General features: G+C 36.3%; 1 protein-coding gene across 2 annotated transcripts; it reads right to left on the reverse strand.

The window, feature by feature from the left end:
• Positions 1-254: 254 nt before the first annotated feature.
• On the reverse strand, positions 255-21162 carry cfap57 (cilia and flagella associated protein 57). Of its 2 annotated transcripts, none has more exons than XM_079612694.1 (22): positions 20691-21162; positions 19505-19815; positions 17958-18208; positions 16245-16410; positions 16001-16153; positions 15725-15864; positions 14391-14556; positions 14137-14250; positions 13751-13963; positions 11234-11407; positions 10982-11143; positions 9688-9843; positions 9195-9288; positions 7537-7727; positions 6522-6695; positions 6247-6405; positions 4382-4525; positions 3924-4040; positions 1278-1412; positions 1048-1191; positions 686-815; positions 255-522 (listed from the first exon to the last, which is right to left on the reverse strand). In XM_079612694.1, exons 1-22 carry the CDS (start codon positions 20845-20847, stop codon positions 362-364), a joined length of 3612 nt encoding a protein of 1203 aa, XP_079468820.1. In that variant the 5' UTR covers positions 20848-21162; the 3' UTR covers positions 255-361. The 2 variants fall into 2 exon arrangements, with proteins under 2 accessions (XP_079468820.1, XP_079468821.1); XM_079612695.1 differs by having other exon boundaries at positions 421-522; positions 652-815.
• Between the last annotated feature and the right edge of the window lie 907 nt (positions 21163-22069).

The following is a 22069-nucleotide window of genomic DNA, read 5'->3' on the forward strand; positions in this document are numbered from 1 at the left end:
AATTTTTGTCATTTTCCACGTCAGCTTATTACTTTTCAAGCTTTAAAAATATTCAGGCTGAATGTTTGGATCTACAGTACACAACAGGGCAGCAAAGCATCATCTATTGATGGATGATCATTTAGAAATAGCTTTGCGTTCCGTGTATTTGTTCAAATGATTCTTCATGAACCTCAACCACATGGGTTCATACACGCAGTTCATAAAGTACACTTAACAAACCCTAAATTGAAAATATCGGGAACGTTTATTTAAATCTGTTTTAGACACGTTTCTCGTGTTCTCCGTCGTTTCATAAAGTACCACCCATATGACATATATTTGATACACTTTATTCAGGCATGGAGAGCAAGAAGTACATTCAGTTGGCAAGCGGCGGGAGCTTCGTTCTGGATGTGGGTGTCTGGCCGAGAATCTCCTGCTTGAGTCTATGGATCTCCAGTCGCTGAAACTGGATGATCTTCTCCGTTTCTTCAAAACTCTGCTCCGTCATCAAGCCAGCCCTCCCTGCTGAAGCTGCACCTGAAGCACGACAGAAAAAGGGCAGCTGAGAACCTCCACCATGAACATCTGAGTCGGTCCATTACTATCCAGTGGCATTTAGTTTAAATCCTGAAAGGTTAACATTTGTACCGATGTAAAAAAGCGCACCAAAAACCATCAGTTTCAAGTCAACATGGGTCACCTCTTGTGCTAGCAGAGCCCTTGATGTTCTTGTTGAAGTTGGTTTGACTCTCGTAGTTGTGCAGCTGCGTTCGGACTGTGCGTAGCTCCTGACGCAGATCATTGATCTCTTTCATAAGAACTACGTTGTCCTGGACACAGATGGCAGACGTGAGAAGTTTCACACAAACAGAAACAGTGACTTAAGGAAAATCCGGGCCACATCTGGGCCAACACTATGTTGCTGTCTGGGATTGTATTTCTATAGGTAGACGTGGATCGTGACCTGCCAGAACTAACGCTGCGCTTGATTTCTACACGCACGTGTCCGATTTAGACTCATCTCCACACTATTTGCACAATGTCATTTTGTGTTCCTCTCACCTTCATGAGCTTCGTATTGTTGGCCTGGAAGACACTTGCATCTCTGCTAATCTGGGTCTTCATAGTAGTGATAATCTTCTCATAGTGCTCCCTCTGTCTGCTGTTTTCCCTCTGCATATCTGTGTGCACCGCCACTTTCTCCACCTACGGACAAACACCACACAAGCTCGCTTCAGTTGAGGTCAAGACAGAGCGAAATACGAATAATAACCCCAATGTCTTGAGCTTACCACGTCTGATGGGTGAACGTAACATTTATAGAGCTCTCGGATGTTGTCCTTCAGTCTTTTTGGGTCCTGAATGCATTCCACACACGTGTGAAGGTCAGCTTTAAATCTCTGTACCAGAACCCCAAAGTCCTGCACCTGGAGAAGACAGCGGGACAGACACTCGTTTAAAAATTATAGTACATATAGTACAACTAGGACATTGGTATATTTATATATTTAATTGTCAACTTATGTTCCCATAAAGGTCAGTTTTAAAAACAAATTCACAAAATAATGAATAATAAATCATACTGTTAAAGGTAATCTTTAGCAAACCTTAAAATGAATACATAATGTCGAACATAATTTGTTGGCTAAATTCACTTTTAGTGCTAATTTTAGTTTGTAGTATTTTTTTTTTTTAGATCTGTAAAGAATATACTGTACAAAACAACTAAAAGTATGGATACTGAGTGACAATTTTACTTAAAGGTACATTTCTGAGAAACGCTGTTGAAAGTGAACGGAGCAGCAATAACAACACACTTGCAGCCAATCAGCAGCAGGGGGCGTGTCCACTTATGATGGGGAGGAGAGAGAGTGAGCAAGAGAGAGATTTGAAGAAAGACTGTAGAAAGAGAGACGGCTGAGAGACATTACAAAAGAGAAACGGTCAGTGGAAAAAGAACGGTTATAATCAGGCAAGAGCTTTAGGACCCACGTCAATATTAGTTTAACATTGGTTTTGCTATGTTTCACAGAAAACTAGATATTCTGTTGTTTAGCTCTAGTAACTGGACAGTTTTGAGTGTCATTGTTTGTCTGGAGCTGCTGTGCTACTGGCGACTTACAATAAACTCTTGCTTGTATATACTCTTGTGTGCTGTATGTTCTACCTTGCCATTCAATCATCTCTTTATTTTTCATGAAGCATTATTTTGCTTCACTTCAGCTATGATAAAGAGACATCCACTCTGAGCAATGAAGGGAGGGATGTGTTTGTTTGGGTTAATTTCAAATACCAACAGTGTTTCTCAGAAACTACTTACAGCACCTTTGATTACAAATATCTAGTCAAAAACATACTTGTGAAAGCAAAAATGTACACTTTTAAATTGTACGTGAGTATTATAAAAATAGAACTATAGCAAAAATAACAATGAGAGAAGAGTCTCCTGTTTAAGCATTTTGAATCATATAATACAATACTTTATCCACTCCCTGGTAAAAATTAAAGGACTTAACATTTTATAATGTCCATTTAAATGTTTTCAAGGTTTAAAACATCTAATAAAAAACATTTAATAGTGGCCAATATGAATTTTCAGTAACACTTTAGTTTAGGGTCCAATTCTCACTATTAACTAGTTGTTTATTAGCATGCATATTACTAGGATATTGGTTTATTAGTACTTATAAAGCACATATTAATGTCTTATTCTGCATGACCATATCCGTTAATCCATCCCAATACTTAAACTTAACAACTGCCTTAACTATTAATAATCAGTAATAAGGAGTTTATTGAGGCAAAAGTCATATTTAATAGTTAGATAATAGTGAGAATTGGACCGAGTTTTCTATTTCAATTCTCTTCTGATTTAATTGTCATTCACAATGTAGTAGACAGTTACCACTGACCAATCAATTTTGATGTTATTTTTTGAATATTTTGTATATTATTTGAAGTCAAATCTCAAAACACTGCACCCTCGTCAAAATAAAATTATAAGGAGTAAAACGTTTTTTTACAAATTCACTGGAAATGGGAAATGTAATTACGGTAAGCTAAGCATTCAGATTAAATCCCCCAAATAATACTTAAGTATAGTAATCTAGGAAAATACCCAAGTATTTTACATAATTGAGAATCCCTAATTATGTTCTTAATAAATTATTGCATACTTAAAGGATAATTCCGGTATTTAACACCTTGAGTCTATATTGTAGTTTGTTTTGGATGAACAAGAGTGGTGGACAAATTTTTTTTGACAATGGTTCCTCTCTCGAGTTTTTGACAATAAAAGAATTGGCCATGGACCCATTTAACATTGGAGTCAATGGGCATGTCTGAAAATGTCATTAAAACAACCTTTAACATTATTTTTCAAAACTGTGCAACTCACCGAGTGATTAGTGATGTTAGTTGATGTTCCAGAACCAAAAAGTGTTGCGAAATACAGTTTCTGTCGTGTTTTATTCGTCATTTTGTAAAATCCCATTGTTGAAAAAATAGTTCCACTATAGCAAAATAAACGGATTGGAATCATATATTGTGACGATATATTGTTTATAATCATCAACGAACACCACTAACCACTCGGTGAGTTGCACAGTTTTGTAAACGAACATTATTGGCTGTTTTAATGACATTTTCGGACATGCCCATTGACTCCAATGTTAAATGGGTCCATGGCCAATTCTTTTATAGTCAAAAACTTGAGAGAGTAACCATTGTCAAAAAAATGTTGTCCACCACTTTTGTTCATCCAAAACAAACTACAATATAGACTCAAGGTGTTAAATACCGGAATTATCCTTTAATGTATTATCAATGACCAACTTATTTTATAGTTCTTTTATCATTTATGACTTATTGAAGGAAATATAGACAGTGGGTTCTAAATTTAAAGAACAGTTAGTTCGCGGCACAAACACAGTACTAACCTTCTTCATTTCTTTGTGTATTTCTTTGTCTTTGGTTTTCAATTTTAAGTTCAGTTCATCGATTTTCAGTTCCAGTTCTGTGTTCGTCTTATGGAAGTCCTTCAACTCTCCCTCCATCTGGAACACACACACAAAAACATCTTTTTTCACACTGTGTTCATAACAATAACCTGGCTTTTATAAAATGATTGTTTTTATTTACATCTGACAAGGTATTCTGGATACCACTTTATTTCGATAGTCCTCTTTGGACATTCTACTAACTAGAAGTAACTTTCGCAAGTACACATCAACTTTTTCAACTGACACGAACCCTAACAGTCTACTAATATTCTAGTGATAGTTAGTTGACATGCGGTTGCAAAGTCACTTGTAGTTGTGTATGGCTCAGGCAGAAAGAGCTGAATAAAACATGAGCGGTTGAAGGGATGAGACATGACATATATGCAGAAAAACACCTCCTGCATTTGCTCCTTCAGCTCTTCAATTTGATTCTCTTTTGGTGCAATCTCCTCCTCCATGAACTCAGCCCTGTGCTTCATCACCTCGAGCGCTTTGTTGAGTGTGCTGTTCTTCTTGTTCAGATCATAGATGCTCTTTTCCTGTTGAGACAAAGCAGATATTCCTCTCACGTGCAGTCCCTTGGACTCAGATGGCATGAATACAATACTAAATCCGTTTTTGCCAATATTAATTCAACTAATTGAGGCTCTGCGATTGATTGATTTAGTAACCTCAATACATTTATTTATCAACCACGTTCACTTCAAATGCACATCTTTCACTCGTTCATGCTTTTGTCTTCTCTCGTCTTGATTATTGTAATGCTTTGTACACTGGCTTGCCTAAGGGTTCTATAGCGAAGTTACAATTGATACAAATTGCAGCAACCAGAGTACTGATGAAATTAAAAAGGAGAGAGCATATTACACCGGTTTTAATGGAAATACATTGGTAACCAGTTCATCAAAGGAATGACTTTAAGGTTCTTTTATTGGTTTATAAAACGCTGCATTTCTGGCATCTTTATACGTTTCAGACTGTCTGTCGGGATACGTTCCAGTTCGTAGTTTACGATCCTCTAGCGCTAATCATAAACAATCTGGTGGTACTTCTTTTAGCCACTGTGCTCCAAAAATGTGGAATTGTCTACCAAATGAAGTGAATAACTAGCATTCATATTTTTAAAAGGCAGGTTAAGACATATCTTTTTATAGTTGCTTATCAGTATAACAATATTTTACCCTCTGTTTTATCTATATTCATTTATATTGATATTGAGGTGAAATTACATGGCCAATTCATTTATTTTACATTGTGAACCTTTTATAGTTGTTTTCGAATATCTTTATATTGACTTTGTGTGAAATTGTATTCCCAATATTTGTTTTTATGCTTGTGAAGCACTTTGAGTTGCATTCCATGTATGAAAAGTGCTGTACAAATGAATACGTCTGTATTAATAATGTAAGATTGGAAATAATCCAAGATATTTGAAAGGAACAAAGGCATTTGCTTTTTACATTTCCTCTTCTCTAAAGGCACAGCCGTGCTGATAGTGATCTAGGCCTGTAGGCCAGAGGTTTTGGACAATGGGGGAAGTTGTGATCATCTGATTGGTCAGTTTGATAATCTCACACCTGGGTGTTAGTCACATGGTTGGGGGAAATGAGAAAAGAAGATTGTAACTGTTCTGGCTCTTTGCTTGGGATGCGCTGGTTTCTCTGGGTCTCTCTCTCTCTCTCTCTCTCTCTCACATTTATGCTAGATACAATTAATGGTTTAAGTTATCTTCTTATTCATCCATGTTGTAACTATTTTAAGTGTAAACATAACCTTATTTAGTCACATTGAACCTTTTTAATTCATGGAGTCAGATTAAAACGAGATGATTGCATTTGAGAACATGTCTTATTTAACCAAATTACTTTGCGAAGCGGAAAGACTTGAACATGCACGTCCTTCACCAATAATACTATAATAGGGTCTTACAATAATAAAGATGATAGATGCATTACTTGGAGTTCCGTGACTTTGAAGGGTGCGAAATTCGCAATTTGCAATCCGTTTACAACTGATTAGAAAGGAAAATGTTGTTTAAGGAACAGATAAAAAGTGACAAGAGAGCTAATGTGAATTTAAGTTGTAATCAGATTTGACCGTTAGTCCCTTGATTTCTACAGGACTGCGTCTGATAGCGGCGCCCACACTGAAATCTCACTGGAACAAAGTGCTGCTCCTCTTGAATATTGATCGTCAAACACGGACGATCCGTGACTTGCTTTTCCTCATGTCATTGTGAACAGGGATCATGCGTGCTCACCTTGTCCTGCATAATTCCATCTTTATTCCGAATTGCGGCCTTCAGCCCAGTGATGTCATTCTCCAGTGATTTGATCACCGACTGTAGCTTCTGCACTTCCTGCTTCAGCTTCTCGATCTCCAAGTTCCTGTTATCAATTTCCATCTGCAGGCCATGAAACTATACGACACAACCCCAACCTACATAAGATTCAGCTCACCGCATATACAGTATGTCGTACTTTTATACACTGTACTTTGCAGGATTGAACTCAAAACCGAATTTTAGTCACTCACCGACTTTGTTGTGGTATCTAATTCCACTTTGAGCGTAGCGTTGGCCCTTTTTTCTTCCCTAAGATTGTCCTCGTATTTCGTGCGGATGTCATGGATTTCTGTATCTGTGTCCACCTCCTCTTGCTTTATGTATTCCTCAAATTCCCGAACCTGCTGCTGGGATTCATCCTGAAGCTGCAAGGTGGAAAGAATAGGGCAAGTTATTATTATGTTAGCAAATTTCAATATGCTCCTCACACTTTGTAGGACTTCAAGACTTATATAACGACAATCACACTAATATGGATCATATGGTGGTCTTTTTTCTTCTTTTTTTTTGGAAGTTGACAGCCGAAGACTGAATAATTAAATTACTAAACATACAGTAGTGGTCAAAAGCGATGTCCAGAGGGGATTTTGTTTTTATTACCCTACATGTTTGATTAAACCATCAAAATATGGAGAACATATTTTATTTTTATTTTTTAAATATGAGTGAAGAACAAAACACTAAAATTGGTAACAAATTATTTGGCAAAAAGGCAAATTACAGCAACAGGTTTTATTTTACTATACAAACCAAAAAATGCATAGAAAACCAAAAAAGCTCACATGACTACAACATAATCAGTGATTAATATATCATTGTTTCTCTGTTGTATTTGCACATGTTCATAATTTCTTTCTATGACAGCCTGGCCAAAAATTATGTCCACACAATTTGCAATGTTTCATTGCGTTATCACAAATAAAACAACACATTTTTAATAATATTTGAATAAAGGGTCAAAATGCCAATTTTCCTAGGCTTGACATCACTTTTGGCCTCTACTGTATCTCCTTTTCTGCTTCACATGGTTTGCTGGTCACCAGCATGGGAAACGGTTTTGCTTGAGAACAGAATGAGTATGCTGGTCCACCAGCAAGACCAGCACTATAATAGCTCAAATCAGCATAAACCAGTCTGGACCAACATAGAATTCATGCTGGATTTGTCAGCAGAGAATGTGGCTTAAGTGTTCGTAGTTGCCTTTACCTGGTTCAACAGCTTCATCTTCTTCTCAAGCTTGGCCTCATAAGACTGCATCATCTCCTCCAGGGCTCGGGTCTTGCTCTCCTCCATGCTGTGCAGCTGCTGCTCACATTCCTGCTGAACGTTATGAAGCTTCAGTTGTAGCTCCTGGTATTTCTCATATTCCAGCATGAGCTTCTGGTTATTGGTCGACTCTGTGAAAAGCAGCTTCAGTTAGCCTGGATAACTCTGAGAGGGGAACCGGCTGCTTCTGAAGATAGCAAACTGGTTTATATTACAAGCACAATAATAGCATCATTATTTTAATTCAGTCTTGATTTAAAGCAACACGGCGACTTTTTGGGACTTTAGCTTATTCACCGTATCCCCCAGAGTTAGATAAGTCCATATATACCCTTTTTATGGTGCCGTAACTCTGTCTGACGCACCCACCGCTAGCCTAGCTTAGCACAAAGACTGGAAGTAAACAGCTCCAGCTAGCATACTGCTCCCAAGAAGTGACAAAATAACGCCTACATTTTCCTATTTATGTTATTTTGTCACTTGCTTGTCATGAGCTTGTCGATAAAACATTATACAGGTACATAGGCATCTTCCAAAAAGTTTTAGACCTACATATACCAACATAAGTACTACCAAAAAAAAAGACTTTACGAAGCCTAGAGATTAATAATAAACCAAACAATTAATAGAAGAGTAGAAGCCTAATTCATATAAAGTCAGAAAATATATACTCTGTTCTGTAAGGAAGAGCAAAGAATATGCCTTGATTATTCATTCACTATCGGTTCAGAAAGCTCTTGGATCCTTTATTATTACTATTTTTCACATTTTAGAAGAACAGTGAAGTCATTAAAACTATGAAAAAAATACAAATGGAAAAAAAATGTACAATAGAAAAGTATCTTATATCAGCTTCAAGATGGCTTAAAATCATTTTAAAAAAGACAAACCACTCTTAAAATGTATACAAAAAATGTATAAAAAACGAATAAAGGATATCAGTAGGGGCAGCAAATCGTTCTCGTCTCCGCCATGTTTAAAGTTTATGGCCTGTCCATCTCGGGAACTTGAGTAACAAAATTATCCCTGAGCTTCCCAGTGGTAAATGAGACTTGAGAGGGCATTCATGTCCATTTTTTAACTAGGAAACTTGTATTTACAATAATTCCGCTATCACGCGAAGGCAGCATAAGCTAAAACAACAAAAAATGAAAACATACTTCTTATGTTATTTTTTTGCCATGGTTTTGGGAAACATTGACTGTATATGAATTAGGTCAAGCAAAAAATTGTTATTTAAAAAAAAAAAACTACATTAATTTACATGAAACTAATGCTAATGCATGGATTTACACAGCTAATGCATGGATCCGATTTACAGTTACACATTCATTTTATTTCTCAACTGTTTTCATTCATTTTAGGCATAACAAGGATAATTGCCAAGATTGGCATATTAACTACCGTATTTTTTTTTATATGTCTGTTCAAACACAAGACGTGAAAAAGAGATCTCAATTCAGTATTCTCAAGCTGTCTGAACCTACATGGGGGACCTTCGGATATGTCTTGAACAATGTTGAGATCCACTGCTGTATCTAGTAGTGTAAACGTTTATCATTAAGATTGTAAAAATTAATGAAATATGTTTTGTTTACCCATGTCCTGCAGCTCTTTATCATGTTTCTCTAAGATTTCTGACAGAGCTTTAACATGGGCTGCTTGCTGTTTCTCTTTTTCTGTCTTCAGGACCTGTAATAAAAAATGAACTTTATAAGTTTAAAAGGATACTTCACCCTTGTCATCATTTACTCACCCTCATGTTGTTCCAAACCTGTATGAGTTTCTTTGTTCTGATGAACACAAAAGAAGATATTTGAAAGAATGTTGGTAGTCTGACATTTGACGGCATCCGTTGACTTCCATTGAATTTTTTTTTTTCTAATATGGAAGTCAATCAGTGCCGTCAACTGTTTGGTTACCAACGTTCTTTAAAATACAGTAACTTCCGTTTGTGTTCAACAGAAGAAAGAAACTAATTCAGGTTTGGAAAAACATGAAGGTGAGACAACATTTTTAGATGAACTATTCCTTTAATAAGCCATTTGTGTTATGGAGTAGAAATAGAATTTTGTGTCTCTTGAAACTGACCTCTTTCTCAGCATTTAGTGAACTGATCTGTTGGAGACCTTTTTCATTGAGTTCATTGATCTTCTCCTTGTAGGTCATTTCCTTGAGGCTGAGCTGGTGCTTGGTTTCCTCATGGAGCTCATCCACTCTTGTGTTCAGATCCAAAATCATTTTATTCTGCAAGATGGTCCAACATGTTCATTTTACCATTTAGCTTCACCATATCAATGACATTACAAAATGTTTCCTAAACTTTCTCTTAAAAGCCCTGTTTTATGCAGCATTGAGATGGTTCAAGAACACAATTACTGATTTGAAGACCTAAAAGCAATTTTTTTAATTTAAGCATAATCAATGCAACTTTACATCAACAAAGTATTACAGATTTAGCTGATTTTATGCAAAAAATACAAATGACCAACATAAGGGAAAATAATGACCAACATAAATGTTCTACATTGTAGAACAGTATTTGAATGACGATATTAAAGTTTTCGTCTGAGAAAGAACTAAGAATGTGAATGCAGGGCTAAGGAAAGTGAAAAGAATGTGCAACTAAGTAAATGAAAGAGAAAAGAAAGTTGATAGATGGAAGTCGTAAGAAGATTGAAAGTCGTAAGAAGATTGAAAGAGAAAAGAAAGTTGATACATGTAAGTCGTAAGAAGATCCTTTTAAAAGAAAGATACCGGTTGATGTAATTTATGTCCGACTGTTTGCACTGTATTTTATTATTTTATTTTCCAAACTGTGATTCAGGAAGATTTTATTAATTTTTAGGGCTGTCTGATTGGAAGAGATTTTGAAGGGGAACGGGAGAGCTTCACTCCGACGAGGCGAGTGAAGATTATCTATACTACGGAGAGTATAGAGGTTCACTGTTTGTTTAAAACAGCAAAAGTGAAACGTGCTCTGTGGGGGACACCACCCCAGCAGAGGACGTCCCTGGATTGTAGGTCCAGTGGCACCGCAAACCTGCTCAATCACTTCCATCTCAGACACGGTTTTAATTATTCTTATTTCTTTTGATTATTTTAATTTCTTCAATGTAAAGCACTTTGAATTACCACTGTTTAGCTTTGCATTTACTGAATGAGCACTGTGCCACTGTTCGTCCGACTGTTTGCACTGTATTTTATTTTCTAAACTGTTTTAATTATTTTTATTTCTTTTATTATTTATGTAATAATTTCAATTTCTTCTATGTAAAGCACTTTGAATTACCACTGTGTATGAAATGTGCTATATAAATAAACTTGCCTTGCCTTGCCTAAAAATGAAATGATCAACACAAGGGAAAATATTTCCTCAGGTTACCTTTTCTTCAAGGTCTGATTTGGTGACGAGGATCTCTTCTGCGTATATTAATTCCTTCTCTCTTTTCAGCCCTTGTCCCTCTTTATCAATGATTTTCCAGATAAAAAGACATCCGTCTTCTGAGACTGTTAGGAGGAACTGGTCATCAAAAGTGATAATCATCTATAGACAAAAAGATAAAAGCATTAATGAAAAACATGCTTGACTTCTGACTAGGAGCTCAAAGGAAACTTGAATTTTGGCAGTGCAAACCTTAGTGACAGGTCCAGCATGGGCCTGGTACTCTAGCCAAGCATTCTGGATGGGTAGAGGGTATTTGATGGCCCTCACCGTCCCAGTGGAGGTTCCGATGAAGAGCGCTCGTCCTGAACGAGACATAGCAACAGTGGTGCAAACCACATCGCCTGAAGGCACTTCCCGAAGGATCTGCAGCAAAAATAGTAACCCAGTTTAATTTTGAGGGATCATTGATGGTTTTCGTTTAATCCAAAAGATTCAAATTTGCCACAATTGTTCACAAGAAATGCGACAACCATTTGACTCCACTGATGTCAAACCTGGTACAATGCGCTGTGAGGTGCTATATTTAAAGGGGCACTATGCAGGATATAAGGAAGTATAGAAAATACTTGAATAATGCCTCTCAATCATTACTTATGGTCTGCTAGAAGTGTGTGGTGGTGCAACTGTTATATATCATGCCAGGGGGCGTGGCTTCTGGCGGGGCCAAATTTGAATGTTGAGTTTACAAACAGTAACTGAAAATCATGCATAGTGCATCTTTAAATATGCAATTTCTGGTTAATTTGAGCTTTTTACTCACATAAAGCTATTGTAAAGCAATTGGTCTGTCCTTACCAATTAATTGACAAATTGGAGCTAAAAAAAAAAGGGCTATGCTCCTTTGTAAATATCTGTATTGGTGTTGAGCTTGACAGTTACGAATCTGTCACACTCCCCAATTCGTCAATTGAGGGTTAAAGCAGGGATATGCTCCCTGGCAGATATCTCTATAAGTTCAGAGCTAGACATGTGGAACTGACATTTTTAAGTTACACTCTCTCCTCTGTTACCCTCCTCAATTTTTCAGATCAAGGCTTAAAGCAGGTTTACATGCTCCCCTCTCAAGGGTTGGTCGCAGTGTACTCAATTTCATTGTAGCGCTTGGCAGATGAGAACTCAGGTGGTCAAAGTCAAAAGAAGTGGGCCACTTTCTCATCTGTCACCATCCCCAATTCATCCCATTGGGGATTAAAGCAGGGTCATGCTAATTTGTCAAAATGTTCATGAGTGTAGAGCTTGATAGATGAAGGCTGGTGTGGAATAAACTGCAGTAAGCGGTCAGCACTCTCTCATCTATCTTATAGGTATTGACCTTCGACCTTGGACTATGTCGCATCCTCCCCATTCATCAGGCGGTGCTTTAAAGCAGAACTATATGCTCCCCTCTGTAGGTCCCAATAAGGTATACTCTTCTGCAATGTGAGCTGGGCAAATGAGAGTTAAAGTGGTTTAGTTGCAAGAAGCGGCCCAGTCTTTCATTTGTAACCCACCCTTCCCAATTTATCAGATTGGGGTTAAGCAGGGTTAGGGCTGGCTCACACAGAACGCGTTTTTGCTGTTAAAAAGGTCAGTGGAACGAACAAAAAAAGGTCTAGAAATGCGTTTTTTAAAAAGTTGGACTTCTTTTAACTTTTAACTTGAGCGGCGTGTTTTTAGGACGCCGTGTCATGCGCGAGACACTGCAAAAGACGCGAGCGTTGTGTGTGTTTACATTGAAAAATAATGGAAAAATAGCGTAGTGGACTGGAAAAACACGTTCTGTGTGAACGGCCCCTTACGCTTTGGTTATCCTTTGTGATAATCTTTGGGTTGTTGCCCATTTCCAGGCTAGTTGAAGGTCAGAGCGGGGCTTTTAGAAGAGCAGGATGGATTGTATCAAGGTTAGTGATCCATTCTCTGTTGTCCTCTCCAGCTCATTAAGACTGGACAGTTAGAAAGCTGAGGAATTTGCCTTAAGGCTGGGGTGTTAGTAGCTATTATGATGATATGTAGAGTTATTGCGAGCGACTCCATACTTTATCTGTCACCGTGTTCGGCTGCACGTACTGCGGACTTAGCTAAGGCTATATTTGTAGTCTCTCCTGATAGCTCTGCTCTAAGACACTATAGACCGTTAGGGTTAGGGTTAGCCGGTGGCTCGGACTGGTCTATTGCAAAAGTTCCCGTTTCAGAAACAATTGAGCACGGAAGCTTTGGAGCTTTTTCCTAGCACCTATAACACTGAGCTTTCTTGGTAGCAAGGCAAGAGATTCACAGGAATGCATCCTATTGGGTGCTAATGCTTATGTTTAACTCTTGGTCAAGGCCAATCAAGTTCTTCAGTGCTCGGCCTGACAAGATTGTGCTTGGTGACTTCACAGCTTACAGGAAGGCATTGGTCAGCATGGCGTAGTGAGTATTAACATACAAATAGTGTCAACAACTGATGCAGCATGAGTTCCCTTGAAAGTGAACATCTTAGGGTTACATAAGAAACCCCGGTTCCCTGAAAAGGGAACAAGATGCCATGCATCAAGCATGCCTACACATCTTCCTTCAGACAATTCATATCTCGTTCCCCTCACATAATAAATTAATTCTGATATATACTGAAAACCGGTTGAAAACCCTGGACTACATTATTCTGAATCGAGTTCTGTAATACAGTGAAAAAAAGTTGTTTTGAGATGTCAAATGAGTCTTTTGAGACTGCATTCATGTGCCCACCTGAGAGTCTTGGATTTCCTTCAAAGTGCAGTCTGTCCCGACAGCAAAGAACGTCTTTGCATCAGGGGAGATGGTGACCCCTGTGTAGCTGCAGGTCTTGAGCACGCTGTCGGACTCTCGGGTACCGCTGAGAGTATTCCACTCGTACACCGCCCCGTCCATGCCACACGACACAAGACGACTGTCATCTGCACTGAACGCTATGGCTCGCACCTAGGCCACAATAATATGGACTGTAACACTGTTTTACAGAGCCACGTTTTAATAAGGCAACACTACATCTGTGGATTTCCTCCTTCAAAATATCATATTCCAGATAAGAAAGAAATACACAAATGGTTGGACCAACATGAACAGGTTTCCCAGGGATAGATTTCCAAACATACTTTTTCATTGTGTCCCTTCAAATTCAGGACGTCCTCAAACGTGGTAGTGGAGTAGATGTTGATCACATTTCCATTGACAGCAGCAAACAAGTGGCCCCCATTGCTGAACACACACTGGGAACAAATGTATGGAAAATTAGCCACTACAGTCGATCAACAAGGTGTACAGGTATGTGACGAAGGAGACCAACGCTTACTTTCTATACATGAATGAATAGATAATAGCACATTTGAACGGATTTGCAGAGACGCACCTCACGGCAACCGCGTACAGTGAACTCCTTCAAAGTCCTGATGTCATCGATGAGCAGAGTCATGAAACGGAGTTTGTCTGAGAATCCCACCAGGATGTAGAGTCCAGTGGGGTGAAGAGCTACGCTGTAGGACTCCTCCTGGAACTCCTTATACATCTCTAAATCACTGGACAACAATAACTCTATTGGATATATTCCAACAGTATTCCTGCTAATAAACCCTGACGGCTTAGACCATGGGATTTAATAGCTTTTTTTAAAGTACTTTTTAAGGCTGTCAAAGTCAACATAAAATATTAAATAAATATGTTGAATAATAATGATATTTTAATATTAGTATTAATAAGTGAAATAATATGAAATACACTAACATTCAAAAGTATTTCAGTAAGAGGTCAGTAAGACTTTGAAAGAAGCTTATTATGCACACAAGGCCTCATTTATTTGATACAGTAAAGACAGCAAAGTTGTAAAATATTATTAGAATTTAAAATGACTGTTTTCAGTCATTTTAATGTATTTAAAAATGTCATTTATTTGATGGGAAGCCATTACTCCAGTCTACAGTGTCACATGATCCTTCAGAAATCAGATGTGCCGATTTGATGTTCTTAATCAAATTTGATTTATTTGTATTTTTTTTACAATTTTAAAGTCTTTACAGTCACTTTTGATCAATTAGATGCATCCTTGCTGAATGAAGAATTTCCTTTAAAAAGAAAGAAATCTTACTCACCCCAAATGTTGCAGTGTAAGTTTATTTATTTTACTCATAACCCTTATTTTTAACAGTAAGAAATAAAAAAACTGTTTTTTTTTTTACTAATCTAATATTGTAACGATTTATTTTAGTATTGAGACAATATAAAAGCTAATTAATTAATTGACTTTATTATCCACTATCTTTATTATATCTTCTCTCACACCGTATAATTAAGTCTTTATATAATTTACAGAAATATACAGCTATTCTTATATTTTAGTAAGGGGTGCATCTTATGTGGGGGGTCCAAAAGTGTGAAAACCCCCTAAAATTGCATGATTCAAAGATTTGGTCAGCAATGTTTATGGAAATTTGTGGTAAGATCTACCAAGATACAATTAATACATTTATAGATGTGAATATTTTCACAAAATGACCATTATCAATTATCATATTTGATATCATTTGTAAATATTACTCTTACAAGAGCATAGAGCATAAAGAGCCAAAATGAAAACAATGTCTCTTTAAACAAAACTATGAGACAAACAATAGATTAAAAAAAAAGCTCACTGTGAGAGATAAAGCAGAAGGACACGACACCTTGTCTCTTTAACAAAGCTAAACATACTTGGTCTCAAAGTTCCAGATGCGCACGGAGCGGTCCAGGGAACAGGTGGCAATGAGCGGTTTGCGGATGCAGGTGGACAAACCGGTGACAATGCTGGAATGGAACGATTGAGACAGGTACTCAAAATGAGCACGATCACCCTGAAAAAACAATGTGGAAAAGAGCTGAATTAGTCATGACTGGTATAATGGAGAAATACAGAACTGTGTGTAGAACATTACAGGATGATGTGAGATTTTTGGTCTTGCTTCTCACAATAACTGAGACAAACGGCACCTTTTCTAACTCCACTACGGAGAGCTGTATGCTGTAGAGCTGCCCGCGGTCTGTACTGGCGGTCAGGGTCTCTTCTGATGGACTGATGCACAGAGTGCTGATCTCCTGATGCTCTGCGGAACTGGAATCATTACTGAACGCCTCTGGAGGAATCTGAGATGACAAGACGAGAAAACAGTTGCAGGATCAACCAGCCCGAAACACCATCGTGATCATTTGAATAGGGAAAATGTCAAGGCGGCACCTTTATGTCTTTGGTCTTCTTGTACTGGTCCTCCTCCTCGATTTTCTCGAACAAACACACGGTTCCAGGACCAGCGGAGCAAATTAATCTGCTAGAATATCCCACAACGGCTGTCACCCGCGGCAGGGCGGAGGAGGGCTCATTTGAGTCCTGCTTTTCTGACTGACTGCAAGATAAAGTCAAGAACAGACAACGTACAAAAATCATAGCATAATATATGTTAAGAGTTTAAAAATGTTGCAAATAGGTTTACTATAGCCATTGTTTTGCCAAACCAATATCATAAGGAGACCTGATGGTTATAGATCATAATTAAATGTACCAGAAAGTTAAAACACTGATAATAATCAAAACAATGCGGTATTTGTTCCACTGAACTGGTATAAGACTGTCACATGACATATTAATACTCAAATACATTAATTTGTACATGCTGCTGCAATTATTACACATTTTTTCAACTTTTGTGACATTTTGTGACACTTTTATGTTTCAGGGTGTGATTTTTATATAACAGATTTAGCCTGCTTTCTTTGGAAATTTTAACGTCACATTAAAAACGTCTTAGAAACATTTCAAATATTTCACACGTTTCTAATGCCTTTTATGTATAGATTTGATTGCTTTCAAGCTTAAAATAATATTTAATAAAAATCCGATTTATAGCATGTTTAAACACAATAAAAAGCATAACAATATGAACATTTACTGTTTTTAAACGATTTACTGTAGGCTATATAAATGTTTTTAAAAAATCCTTTAAAAAAAAGTTTTACAACTTTTCCCATAATCTTTCAATTTTAAGGTTAGTGTACTTTTTTTTCTAAGGTTATTTGTACTTGTGTACGGGTGTCTATAAAAAGCTTAAGATGAAATACTTGTGTGTATATTATGTGCGAAGAAAATAGAGAAAAATACCACTGAACGGAATGTTTTTCTTACATGTCATTAAGGCGTAAATTTGTAAAGAGATGCAAAAAGTGTGAAAATATGTGATTGAATGTATTGATACATAAAATGCTATGAAATTATCTTTAGCAAGACAAATAGGCTAAGTCATTTTGTTCATTCATAACATTCAAGGAATGTAAAAAAATCTATTTTCATAAACTTAATTTTCACCGTCAACCAAATGTTATTAAACATTAAACAATAAATTATAAAAAAGCTTAAAATTATACATGAACTATAGTAAAACCAGTATGGCACAAGAAAAAAATATTGCATTATGAGAAATTTAAATATATATATATATATATATATATTTGTTTTTTTATTAAATTAAAAAGGACTTTTAATATGAGAATTACCTCTAGTATTATTCCTCTGAAATGTGTTCAAACTAAATATATTCATTTAATTTGTAGAAACTTTTACTTTTTTGATAAATAAATTATTATTTTTTTTACTGCAATTGTTCATCGATAAACAGAAACAGAGTGAAATCAAACTTTTTATTTTTAAATGGTAAAAATTGTTTTAAAAGATCTGAAAAAAAGAAAAAGATGTGTATTTTGTATGATAAGTATTTTATTTGAATGTACTGTTTCAGGTTAAAAATCACCCAGAATGTGTTATAAGGTTTAAGAAATCATGAGATAAATGTTGCAGGTGATTGTTAGCAGAGTGCGAAAAGAGTGTTTTAAGAGAAGAGAAGTGTGTGTATGTATGTGATGTCATCAGCACATGACCTCAGCTCATTCCTCCGCTCACCTCTTCACCTTCTGCACAGACGCCACATTTATCTCCCAGCGTAGGCGACTTGACTCAAACATCATCAGCTGACCCGTCTCTGTTCCGGCCACCACCTTCTCTGTGGATATCCAGGTGTGGCACAGGAAGTTGTGTGCGTCTGTTTTAAATGTGCTGGACTGTTTCAGGGTTTCTCCAGCGTAGCGGAAGATCTTGAACACCCCGTTGCCGCTCACACAGATCTGTGTGTTGTCCTGAGGGTTGAAGCTCACCTGTGAACGGGAATGGATAGATTGTGTTAGGAAAGCTTGATCATTGCAGTAATTCTGACCTGTCATCAAAATTACAGTGTACTTAATTCATGAATTCTGCATTACGGTAATGAGGATATGAAAAATAGGATGTATTTTTTGCATATGGCAAAAGGGTGGTGTGCTTAAACATTATAATAATTTGTTATTAATTGATGTAGGAACCATCATATTTCATGTGGAAATGCCAGAAGTTTAGTCCAGGGACTCCAGACCAATATTTTTTTTATAGTAAGCATTAATCTTTACACAATTCATATATAGCAATTGTCACGGTGGCTGTAATGAAGTGCACGAGGAAAGAGAAAGAGAACAAAAATAGTATTTACCTGATCAAATTACCCGTTGGATTTATTAAATATTACCTTATTGCAGTCATCTTCTTCTTCTTCTTTGTGTGTTTATATAACCAGCCCTGTGACAGTTGTGTGCTTTAAAAATCACTATTTAGGTTTAAAAAAATAATAATTCTCATTTAAATTTTAGTTCTACATTTAGTTAAGTTTATTTATTTCCCGTTAGTCATTTTAGTGCTTCAATTTAGCATTTCCAATTTCGTTTAGGAACGAGTAGAACCTTTTCATCTAATATTTAATTTATTTATAATATCTATATTATTTCAGCTTCAAAAAAAGGGTTTTAATATTTTTAGTTAATGCCAATATCACTGATTCTCATATACCATGTGATACGATTTAGAAATCATAATTCATTTTAATATAATTAATAATATTTATAACTCAAACCCATCAAGAACACACGTAGGTCAAATATTTCTCCCCAAAAATCAAAAGAAATAAGAAATTATATTTTGCTTTAAAAACATGACCAGTATTTTTAGGACCATATTATCATGCAATGCAAATAATTACATATATGTACTTTAAATAGCAATGATAAGTAATGGTAACTATTCTACTACCTTTAATTTATGGTGATTTAAAAAAATAGTTTAGTAGTTATACAATTATAATTTTATATTATATTATATATAATATATAGGCTATAGGCTATTTGTATTACATTACCACAACTGACAAAATTATTAATTACACAAGCAAACCCCCTTTGAAGTAAAATGCATAGCATTACAGTAATGAGAATTTTTTATGTTCAATCATTCAAATAATGGCACAGTGCCAAAAATATGAATGGTCCTAAAAATAGACTTCATCTTCTTTATGGAAAATATAATGTCTTGTGTTTCTCATTTGATTTCGGGGTGAAATATGATGGTTTGAAGTCGATTGTGTTTACCTGGCTTATGGGGCCACTGGTGCTCGTCTTCACAGTGGCCATCAGCTTCTTCTTTTCCCACATCCAGAGGAAGAGAGTCCAGTCTGGCCCTCCTGCCTGACCGATCAGATACTTGGAGTCGGGAGAAAAGGCCATGCAGACAAACTCATCCACTGGGATCTCTCCTCCAGTCAACACCTTCCTCTTCCTGTTCTGCTCGTGCTGTAGATCAAACACAGTGATGGTGGCTTTCTCTCCGCATTCAGACACAGCCAGATAACGCCTGTTTGTGCTGATGGCCAAAGCCTTCATGCCCTGACTTCTCTCGGTACCTGACAAGACAGTGGAACACAGGAAACAGACGCTGGTCACCAACATACAGTTAAAGACAGTCTGATGCATCGTTCTCACAAAACATGTCCAGGTCAAAATTTAATCACAAAATCTAATGAAGTAAAGACACAAGAGAATATATTTTGCACACAATTTTAGAAGCATTAAAGCGATAGTTCAACCAAATGAAAATTCTGTCATCATTTACTCACCCTCGAGTTGTTCCAAACCTGTATGAGTTTCTTTCTTCTGCTGAACACAAAAGAAGATATTTTGAAGAATGTTGGTAACCAGACAGTAGATGGTATTCCATAGTATTTCTCTCTCTCCATACTATGGAAGTAAATGGGGCCCATCAACTGTTTGGTTAGTATTCTTCAAACTATCTTATTTTGTGTTCAACAGAAGAAAGAAAAGGTTTGGAACAACTTGAGGGAACAACCAGTTTCGATTTGGGAGAACTATCCCTTTAAGTTTGTTTGTTTGTTTGCCTTGGTATATTATTTTCATGACAGTTAAACACAAATGGGGGAAAAAACCTAGGCTATCCTGTAACACAATTTGATATTTTATTAAAATCATTATAAATTGAAGTAGTAAATTATAGGCTACATTTATTACAATAATATTTAACATATTTTAACATTTTATTTTATTTATATCGCATTACAGTAAAATATAACTTCTTATTTCTTCAATTTGATATTGGGTGAAATAGGACCCAGTGTGTATGAGTCAGATATTTAATAACTAGTAATATTTTGAGACAAGTGATAATGATATAATTTTATACTATAGCCTACAGACATAGGCCTTACTAACATATAAGATGAAGTGAAGTGTGTAAAGATTAATGGTAACTATAATAAAGTACCTGGAATAAACTTCTGGCATTTTTGGTTGATGTTATAGCGCACACAGTTGTTTCCGCACGGAAATATGATGGTTTGCTCATCAAAATACAACAAGTTATTCCTCACTCCTGTCCGCAATCCAAATATATAATGAGACTGTGCCACTACTGTAGCCATCTGACAAAATTATTAGCTAACAGTTTGTAGAAAAGTAAGATTTAAGCGCGTTGTCTGGTTTGTTTGCTGTGCATCTGTATAACGCTGCAGTGTTGATTAGTTACTAGGGTAACAACAAGCTAACGGAGAAGAGAGAGAGCTCAGACACGCCCGTTACACCGCCCACTAACTGTTTTACAGCTAACGAAAACTTTAACGGACTAAATAAATAAATAATGGTACAGTGAATTGAGCTAAAAATGCGGAACTTCTAATAGCGCCACTGACATTGAGGAAGCGTCGCGTTATTTAAAATATACTTCAATTTACTATTGCTGAAGTAGGAATGGTTTTGTCATGATCAAAACGCAGCTGCAGTTCGCCATTAAGACCACGGGATGGCGCCCATACAAAGCACGATGAAGTCATGACGTGACAAAAAAGTATCAAAAGAATTTACTAATATTTACAATGGCCTGACATTGGCATCAAAGCTTTAAAATATGGACACAGTTACAGTTCATTTAAAGTGTTTAGAGATAACAAAGAAAAAAGTGTTACAGTATTGTTACATTTTAAATGTTCCTCGTATTGTTTTTTGTTAGCCTTGGTTCAACTAAACTTTTATATATAAAGCACTTTCAAAACCATTAGAATGGACCAAAGTGTTACTAATAAATAGTAAATAACTCTAAAATACATAGAAACATAAAATAACATCAAAACATGACACCAATAAATCATACAACCAATCACTCACAGTTCTCAGTTGAGTTAATTTTCATCAATATCTGTTGAACATTTTTGTTAGATGTGTTAATAAACCATGTGTTTTTATCATTTCTAATTAAGACACAGGATGATTTTTTGATAAAACATCGATGGCCCACGAAAGAGTGCATGATCCCAAAATGTTTATTGTAAATAGGCAAGGCAAGTATAGCCCATTTCATACACTGGCAATTCAAAGTGCTTTACAGAAAGGAATAAAATCACAAAATAAAAGCAAGGGAAATTAAAACAGTTATAAAAGAAATTAAAGGAGATATGATACAGTTATAAAACGAATTAAACGAGTAAAAATATAAACTTCTCATCATGGCAAAACACCGGTGTATCATATTTTCCACAACTCACAACTCTGAGATTTTACACTGTGTTTGCGGTGTTCTTTTAATAACACATTATATTAACTGAATTCAATGAGAATATTAAAGCGGGACCTTAAAGTTTACAAAAGTAA

This window comes from Phoxinus phoxinus (genome assembly GCF_949152265.1).
Source record: "Phoxinus phoxinus genome assembly, chromosome: 5".
NCBI classification, from domain to species: domain Eukaryota; kingdom Metazoa; phylum Chordata; class Actinopteri; order Cypriniformes; family Leuciscidae; genus Phoxinus; species Phoxinus phoxinus.